This window comes from Acanthaster planci, linkage group LG01 (genome assembly GCF_054643075.1).
Source record: "Acanthaster planci isolate LZ-2023a linkage group LG01, COTS_SCS, whole genome shotgun sequence".
NCBI lineage: Eukaryota > Metazoa > Echinodermata > Asteroidea > Valvatida > Acanthasteridae > Acanthaster > Acanthaster planci.
The window spans coordinates 576,980-586,725 of record NC_141777.1 but is presented as its reverse complement, the minus strand read 5'-3'; the positions used below and the strand labels follow the sequence as shown (position 1 = coordinate 586,725).

Genomic DNA, 9,746 nt, shown 5'->3' with positions numbered 1-9,746 from the left:
TATCAACATCGTGAACATGGACCTCATAGGCAAAAATTCACGCCACCTCAACAATAAAACAAATAAACTTAAAAACGGTAAAGAATAATTACAATAAAAATGGGAGAAAGTTAATAGAAAAGGTGAACATAAAGAACTATGTAGTGTAGAAAATGTAGAAACATCTACTGACTGTAAACGCAAAAAATCAAAACAGTAAGAATGTACATTAAAACATGGGTTATATAGAATTAAACCCGTAAGAACGAAACAGTTACGCAGGAAAACTAAAGGTGTGTTTGTCCTCTGGACGAACACAGCTCTTTCGGTTTGTATTCTTCACAGCTCTTTCGGTTTGTATTCTTCACAGCTCTTTCGGTTTGTATTCTGGGCCGCTCTTTTCCATGTAAGTAATGATGTTTCCATACAATGCGACATACATACAAATAGAACTTTGATTAATGAGTCCTTAATGTGATGAGAGCTATATAGGCCTACTGATAATGTTTTAATGAAATCATCAAATGTACTTGTGTACTATTGCTTTGAGCCTGGTGCACTTTTAACGTCATGTGACTCGTCAGCTGACGACGTCATCATCACATGAGGTCAATTTTATTCAATAACACTCCCTTTTCTAGCTTCCTGCAAGGTTTCAACACAATGGGACATGTATTTCAAAAGATATAGTGAGTTGAACTGTGCGCCGTTAATGTCATATCACGTGACACCAGATGACGTCACAGCGACGATGATCTGACACCCTCTGAGACTTATACACTAACCATGCACCTAATTCGAAGTCAGTCAGATGGATGAGTGCTTGAGTATGTGAAATTAGAAAAACGTGCCTAGAACATGATATTATGTAGAGAAACTGCACTTTTAAATTCATATCACTTGAGTAAAATGACACGATTTAAACATATACATGTACAGACAGGGACTCTCAATGACCGTATTGGGCGGGTCATTCCATTCCTTGTTGTTCGAACAAAGTAATAATTTTAAAAGGGGTAGTTATTTCAAGCTGTGATCATGTTGGCCGATTCGTGAAGCTGGAACATTAATAGCATTAATATTAATAATGTTATTCATAATTTTATAACAAAGCACAACGCTGAAGAATTTTCTCCTTGTTCGAAGACTTGGTCAGCCGTGCAAGTCGAATGAACAATGAATCATAGCTTGAGTCCTAGTCTAGTCTCTACACATACATTGCCCATCTGACACTGATTTTTGGACACATATTGTACATGTATTGTCGACTTTTCTCTTTGCTAAATTCTCCCGGGTATGTGCATGAAATCATATTCAAAATGAATCTGGGAAAGTTATGTAACTACATAGCCACTGCTATGACTATTAAAAACTATAAGAAATTGGTTGTTTATACTAAATGCTTAACCAGACTGAAATCTCCCGGGTATAGGATTTAAGGGAGGTACAGCATAATTTAATATTGAGAAACTCTGATGTCCGTATATCCCGTAACAAAGGAGAGGTAACAGTACATACATGTAGATATCTAGTTCATACTGTTTATTTTTACACACCAAATGTGCATTTAAAATTATCCTCAATTTACTTAATAAAGCCCGGACGACCCTGAGTCTCCTGGTGCTTGGCTATCACCTATAAGAGTATTGGTTCAGTGTCTTTTATAAGACAGAAACAAATCATATAAGGAAACTGACTAGGTACTTATGACTGATTAAAATTTCTTTGTTCATCTTTATAATCTTTTATAAGACTGCATACGAACCGGCACTGTTGTTTCTACCCGGCCCGTACCTGACCAACATGTAAAACAGCCTCGTTCTCATGATGTCGCGCAGTGCGCCACCGTGGCTTGATTTTTTTTTCTTAATACTCTAACTAATTTATCAGGAAAAGCTAACTTTACCCCTGAGGACAAGGTTGAATACACACAGATCATACCACAGTGACACGCTTAACGCCGGCGTGCAACTATTAACTTATAAAGTACAAGCCTTTTATAAATTCAGCCTTGAAATGGCCCTTCTCACGTTCAGCAAGTTTTCCCGATGTTCTGGTGTGATGTGTTTGACAAAGCAAATCCTGACTGTCTCCAGACCTGCAGCTGTTGCTCGGGCATTGTCCTCCAATGCATCGAATTCGAATCGTGCAAGTGGCAACCTTGGTTCCTCCTCGGTGCGCAGTGAACAGAGTAGAGGCTTCAGTTGGGATGGGGATGGGGCGTCATCATCCTCCGATCATGCTGATGATGTTGTCTGGGGAGTTACGTCAAAGCTTCTTGTGGGCGGTACCATTTTGATTGGAGGTAAGGAGGAGCCACACGAAGGTGCAATTTTTGTTTAAGGTATTGAGCATGGAGGTACATGTAGGAGCTCAAACTAGTTCCATGGGCATCAATAAATGTGGCAAGCCAGCCATCAGAAAGAAATAATTTGCCTTAAAAAGTCAAATTTAGCGGTGAAAATATTTACTTCGTGAGAGAACACTTGGATTTGGAAGTCAAGTGATGCCAGTGTATGAGACTCTTTCCCTAGACTCACGTCACCTGAGTGGGACCACGGTTACGAGTTGGCAACCCCCCCACACACAATTTTGGACCTCCTCTGCAATTTTGTATTAAGTTCATTTTCAGATAAAACAAAGTGGAAAGAATTCCATATACAGATGCCACTAAATGCAATAACATGTCCTAAAAAGTCAAATTCAACAGTGAAAATATGAAAGCATTCACTTACATGTACAGGTAGAAACTCTTAAGTTTTCAGACCAGTCTCTTAAGGTTTGTGCACACCTGTGCAATTCTTCTCAGCGAGGTGCTAGTCAGAAAATCCAGGGAGCATCTTTGAACTATTTGGAGCATGCAGAATACCCGCCAAATAAAAATCACCCCCCAGAATTTGAATGGCTATGCAGTCAAAGGAAGTTGAAAAGTACAAATCTAAACTAGCCTCTGACTGGTGGATACGTAGATAAGCCTTCAGGATATTGGTATGGAGTCAAGGTGAGCATTTGCGTTTCTGATTTCATGACCATTTTCAAATGTAAACTGGTCATATAGTGAACCGTAACTCCTCAGAATGTGTGTAATGTCATGTTGATATCAACTTGGAGTATATAACCAAGTTGGAGTTCCTACTCATCTACTCTGTGCAAGATTCTTTTAAAGGCCTTTGACTCATTTTAACTCACTACAACTCATTTGCAATGTTGGGTTTTTTTTGTCATTAGGAACACTTCAGTTTTGACAGACAAGTACACACATATGTAGGTAGTCTCAAAAAAGAGAATCACTTTATTTCTGATTTTTTTCTCTGTGTGTTAACTTGTTGGAAGGGATTGGATTGACTGCCTACACCAAGTTTGTCAACAACTCTGAATGTGCCACTGCAAAGACAACAGCCCCATCTGCAGAACCCTACAGTGCAGCACAAAATGCAGGTAAATTTTGGTCAAGTTCAGACGGGGTCATTGTTTTGACCACTGGCTGATATGTCCCTGGTAACCAATGCACGAAACATATCCTGGGTACCGGCCAAAAATAAGCAGGGGTTTGACTAAATGGTCACTGATCAAACTTGGCCATTGTAGTCAAATTCAGTTTCGCATTTTATAGCTATGCCAGAGCCAGTTCTTCTGTCACAAAAATGTTACCTGACCGTGTGCATTTTTCTCCCGGGTTTCAGTACACACCGAAATGAGTCATGTTCTCCATGTTTCACTCAGCACAGTTTTTGCTTTCCTGAGGGGACAATTCTTCTGAGAAACCTTCTTGAATCCTTCAAAACCCCCCTCCCCCTATGCTGCCTTGTGAAGAATACCAGTGACACATCAAATATTCTTCACAGTGGGGATTTCCTCAATCCTGCAAACTACTGTATTTGGCAGATATTGATGGATCTTTGAGAGTTGAAGTTAAAAACTTCTACTAGAAAAAAATGGTCGTCAAGTCCTTAAAGAGCTCAACTATTACCAGCTAAAAAGGGCTTTTTTTTTGTTTATGCCAAAATGTGAATATGTAGATTGTGTCATTCAGAGAAAACAGAGAAACGAGGGGAACCTTGACCCTGTGTTCGTAGTGGATAAACCCTTGTGCATGCCAAACAGCGCATGTAGCCATTGTTTTGTAGCCATTGTTTGACAAGGGTTTATCGGCTACAAACACAGGATAAAGGTTCCCCTTGTTTTCTGAATGACGCAATGTACATTCAGAATTTGCATTGTGGCATGAACAGAAACAAAGCCTGTTAGCTTGTAGTAGTTGAGCTCTGAAGACAAATGACACTGTGTTTGATTTGGATGCTGCCATACTTATTTGAACAGATGATATCAGAGAAAACATGTTTTCCTTAGAGGTGCTCCTTAATGTTGGTTTTGCCTCTGAAAACAGGTGTGAAGATCCAAGGCCTGCCAGAGTACAGCCAAGAGGAAGTGGCCAAACACAAGAACCCTCAGACAGGCATCTGGATGACGTACAAGAATGGAGTGTACGACGTGACATCATTCATGAATGCCCACCCTGGCGGAGGGAAGATCTGGTTGGCAGCAGGTGAGAACTTGTAGGCCAGACCTGCAATGGGTGGAGATCATTAGGGCCTTTATTAAAGCCTATGAAAGGGCTGATGGAAAGTGATATGTCGAATGTTAGTTTGCATTTACAAACAAGGCAAACACCTGTTTGATTAATAAATCATTGCATTAGTGACTGCACATTAACAGTGGTCTGGAACAATCAAGGCATGGTGAAATGCTCACCCCTGCCAGTCAGTCTTTAAGGTGACTGGTACTGTCTTAATGGGGAATCTTTGAAAAATTGTTCAGGTTTCCAAACTGGTCTCTGGTCTCTCTGCTGTCTGCTCGCTCTTTGTGTAGTTACTGTTATAGCGGGAATCACTATGCTTGGCATAATTTTCTACTGTGTGAAGTTTGTAAACGCTCTTCTGTGTAAATGCCAGGTATTCGCTCGTCAAAATACCACCTTTCATGTCTCCGAATGAAAACTTAAAACTTGAAGTTGAGTTTTTCTTCAAGAGTTGGTGTTCTAAAGCTACAGTCTGCGCCAGTACGTCATACTGAAACAAAGAACTGAGATTTTACTTACAAAACAGATTTTGAACACTATTTAATTATTCAAAGCCATTCACCAGCAGTGAAGAGTCAACTGTCTTGTAAACAAATCAGCTTGTGTCCCGTGGTTCTGACACTAGCAAGAGAACTGTGACTGAAATGCAGTGTGCCTGTATGTGTAAAGAGTGTGATGGTTTGAAATTGTATCTTCATCCTGTGTTGATTTGAAGCTACATGTATGATTGTTGGAAAAACACTGTAATACACCATTTAGTCCTTGCTATGTGGATTGGTTTGATGTTCATAGGAATGTCATGATATTGTTTTCCTTTTTTAACATTAGGTGGGTCACTGGAGCCATTCTGGAACTTGTATGCGGTGCACAAGTCAGATGAAGTGTTCGAGATTTTGGAAGAATATCGCATTGGAAACTACAAAGATGCCGAAAAGACAAAGCACAGGGATGCGAATGATCCCTTTGCCAATGATCCCTATCGCCACCCAGCTCTACGGGTCAACTCTGAAAAGCCCTTCAATGCTGAGCCGCCACCCAGCCTGCTGGTTGACAGCTTTATCACCCCTAATGAGCTGTTCTTTGTGCGGAACCACCTGCCCGTGCCCAAGTGCGATGTGAAGAATTTCAAACTGGCTGTGGAGGTCCCCAGCAAGAAGACCATCAATCTGTCCCTGGACAATCTGAAGCGCAACTTCAAGGAGCACACCATCACGGCTACCTTGCAGTGCGCTGGCAATCGGCGCAGCCAGATGTCCAGCTACAAGACTGTGAAGGGCCTGTCGTGGAGGTACGGGGCTATTAGCACGGCCGAGTGGACGGGGGTGCAGCTGCGTGACCTCCTCCTTGAAGCTGGGCTAACAGAGGAGGACGAGGCCAAATTTGCTCACATTCAGTTTGAGGGTCTGGACAAGGACCCCAACGGCGGACACTATGGCTCCTCGATCCCGTTTTCGGTGGCAATGAATCCCTACCGCGATGTCCTGGTGGCCTACAAGATGAATGGCAATGAAATCCCAGCAGATCATGGCTATCCTTTGAGGGTGATCATCCCTGGCAACATTGGGGCCCGCAGTGTTAAATGGCTCTCCAAGATCGTGGCAAGTGACCAAGAAAGCCCAAGCCACTGGCAGCAGAACGACTACAAGAGCTTCAATCCCTCGGTGGACTTTGGACAGCTGGACTACAAAACCGCACCTGCCATCCAGGAGTATCCTGTCCAGTCAGCCATCTGTGTCCCTAGGGATGGCAGCAAAGTTGACGTCGATGAAGAGAAAGTGTCCATCAAGGGTTATGCCTGGAGTGGAGGGGGGCGTGGCATTCTGCGCGTTGATGTGTCGGTCAACGGAGGCAAGGAATGGCACACGGCCGAGCTTCAGGGCTCCGGCCAGAAGGTCAACAGGGTCTGGGCCTGGACTCTGTGGGAGGCGGAGATCCCCATCCCAAAGGATCACAAGGGGAAACTGGACATCTGCTGCAAGGCCATCGACTCCTCCCACAATGTCCAGCCGGATACCATGCAAGGCATCTGGAATGTCAGGGGCCTGCTGAACACGGCCTGGCATCGTATCCAAGTCGGTGTCGTGCAGGAAGATTAACCCTGCCTCTGCCTTTTTCCAACAGTTTCAACAACTCAATTAGTCTACATTGGTTTCAAAGAAGCTGAGAAGTTGAATGGGCAGCAAGGCCACCGAAGCTGTAAATTTTTTAAACCTGATGCTCAATTGTGTAATCAAGTTCAATTAAGCTAAGAACTAATACTAATTCACACTAAACTCAGCTTGCAGGTGAATCACGAGTCATTTCATTTTGTGCATATGCTGTTCAAATGGTAATGTCAAAAAGATTTGTATTTGTCACATTTTGATCAGGTAGTGAGTAATTTTCCAGGAATCTGGAACTTGTTGAAAGATCGTTCACCACCTTAAATACGTGATCTTTGTTCTAGCCTTATACTTTGTTCTAGCCTAATGTTTGGTGGAAAATCAAGAGCTTGTGAACACTTTTGTTCTTAGTACAAGTAATAACCATGCATTCCTCTTGCAATAGTGCATACTACTTGTATGTGATGATAGATTAAGCCTGGGTATGCAGATAGATTAATTGTGCAGCTGTGTATTTTTTAAATAATGATTCCAACCATGCATGAAAAACTAACCATTTTGAGTGAAATTCTTTTCCATTGTAGCTTGAAACCTTTCAAAGCCATGAACCATCATTTACCATGTTTGTATATCAATGCAGGCAGCACACATTTTGTTCAGCAACAAAACTGCAGTGTCGAGCCGCCATGTAAATAACAATGGCTTGGCCCTGCCGTTTTCTACCCATGAAATTAACGTTGAACCCAGAATAGTAGCATTTTCATTGGAAGGCACACCCGGCTTGCACCCCTCCCCTCATTTGCTTTTTCTTTTTTTGGAGGGGGGGTTTACCTTGTCTTTCTTCCTGTGTCGTCTTATAACTTTAAAGGCAGAAATGTTCACCTGTTTTAGAAGATAATACAGCCCATATCTTACAATTCAACCTCCTCTTTTTTGTTTTGGTGTCCCCCTTATTTTTGTAAATGCTAGATCCACCTCTGCTGGGGTTGATTTATTAATTTCAGCTGACAGTGAGCGCGTGTAAAGTCACAGACGTTGTTGTTAGCGTGGAGTGCTTGAAAATTCTGTGCAACGTTGGTGAAATTATGGTTGGATTTTGTGACAGTTCGCCTTTGTATGTCAGAAAAGGCTTTATCAAACTGTGAATGTTAAATCAACTACATGTACATGTACATGTATTTTACCATCAACCAGGGTCATACCTGCATATTAAATTACCTCAACCTGACTCGGGGAGTCAGGTTGGCAGGGTAGTTCTTTCCTCGCCTTCCACCTCTGTGGTCCCGGGTTCGAATCCCGGCCCGGTCCACATGTGGATTGGGTTTTCAGTCCCTACCTGACTCTGTGGGTTTTACCCAGACTACTCCTCTGGGGTTTTCCTCCCACCTCTAAAACTGTAACTGCTTCTCACTGTCTCCCCTTTGCTGATGTTGGTGAATGTAGGTCGTTTGGGAGCTGCCTGAGGCGCCCTTGTATGCCATTGGCTCAACCATATTTAAATGTATTCATTGTTCCACGCTTAATGTCTTCATTGTACAGCGCATTTGAACATATCCATATGAAATTTGCACTTTATAAATTATTATTATTATTACAAATGTGACCGGCTCTAGAAAAATGGGCACTAAGTCGCCGGATTCAGGTTAGGAGTTTTTGATATGGCTGGATTCTGTACATCAAAAGCTACAATTTGATGAATGACCCCTGTAGTGCACTGCATTCCGGAGATATATAGACATTTGTATATCCACATTTTTTTATTTCAGATTCAATTAAAGTACTTTCGAGAAAAAGCTCATACAGCATGTACAGTGTAGTGCTTTGAAACACAATGCTACATGTAGACAGGATTTCCTGCTCATACAGTGTAGTGCTTGGAAACACAATGCTACATGTAGACAGGATTTCTGACTGAATGATCCATTGTTCATCTCTAGTCATCGGTATCCATGTTTGTTGTCACAAATTTGAAAATATAAATATTATAGCAGCCAGTAAAGGAAAAGCCACAAAATCACATTTTTGACGAAATTTTGCCCACTCCTAATAGAAAAGGCCAGTACAAGTTTTGGCATTGGGCGACTTACCGGTATACCCATTTTTGCAGAGCGGGTCACAAATGTGATTTTTTTTTGTGGTTCATTGTTAATGCTTTGACAAACACTCAGAGGCCAGGTTTTTGAGGTTCAAGGGGAAGAAGCGTTTAAACCATCAACTGTAACAGCTTTCACAGTCTTTTACAAATTTCCATATTTGCCACTCTTTGGTTGGAGACGGAAAATATTGCTGAACTTGAAGATATTGAGAAAACTTCACAACTGTTTGAATTATAAATGCATTGGATGCCATGAGTACTAATTGGCCTCAAGTGTAGACATTTTAGCAAAGGTTTTCCAGGTAAGTGTCCTTTACTGTATCATTTTCATAAAACATACGTTTTTGCATGTACATGTATCACTGTTACATGTGTTTATAGACACGTAAGTGTATTTTGATCTGTGTTTTAACTCATTTGTGTCAAACATTCAAGAAATTGCATATTTAAAACAACATATTTAAAATTAATTATATCTAAATATAAATTGGAAGAATGAGTTTAATAAAATGGCTTGCTGGCAAGAGATTTTCTTGAAATGTGTTGGTGGATCTGTATAGCAGCAGCTTAAACTGGCAAACCTCTCAATTGTCTTGAATCAAACATCCTTCCCGTCAGTGGTGTAGTGGGTTGAGGGGTGCAAGGGAGTAGGGTAACTCTCACCATGCTGTCTTTGGTGTGTTGATATGCATTAATTTTGGGGTTTTTGAAAGAGCTGTCCATATGGCTAATAATGCAAGAGTGATTTTGAACAATAGTATAAAGGCATCATGGGAAGAAAAAAAGGGGAGCAATGCTGAGCTATTACGTTATTATACTCCTAGAGCTATGCACGCCCACCACGCTCCAGGAGGGTATGACCATGGAGGAAGGATGTTTGGTATGACAATCTAGGAATTGGCCCTGAAAAAAGTCAAACATTATACGAAACAGAAGACTTGGAAAAATCTATGAACACGTGATGGCCTTATCAGCCTGGCAGTGCAGTCTA

General features: G+C 41.5%; 1 protein-coding gene across 1 annotated transcript; it reads left to right on the top strand.

The window, feature by feature from the left end:
* Window positions 1-1,888: 1,888 nt before the first annotated feature.
* Window positions 1,889-9,283, top strand: suox (sulfite oxidase). Its single transcript, XM_022231963.2, has 4 exons — window positions 1,889-2,284; window positions 3,313-3,417; window positions 4,367-4,525; window positions 5,387-9,283. Exons 1-4 carry the CDS (start codon window positions 1,996-1,998, stop codon window positions 6,652-6,654), a joined length of 1,821 nt encoding a protein of 606 aa, XP_022087655.2. The 5' UTR covers window positions 1,889-1,995; the 3' UTR covers window positions 6,655-9,283.
* Window positions 9,284-9,746: the final 463 nt, after the last annotated feature.

Bases quoted from the DNA above. Each gene is read 5' to 3' on its own strand.
- suox (XM_022231963.2), top strand. From the start codon at position 1,996: ATGGCCCTTCTCACGTTCAGCAAGTTTTCCCGATGTTCTGGTGTGATG. The intron at 2,285-3,312 runs GTAAGGAGGAGC...ACTTGTTGGAAG, and splicing joins CGGTACCATTTTGATTGGAG to GGATTGGATTGACTGCCTAC. The intron at 4,526-5,386 runs GTGAGAACTTGT...TTTTAACATTAG, and splicing joins GAAGATCTGGTTGGCAGCAG to GTGGGTCACTGGAGCCATTC.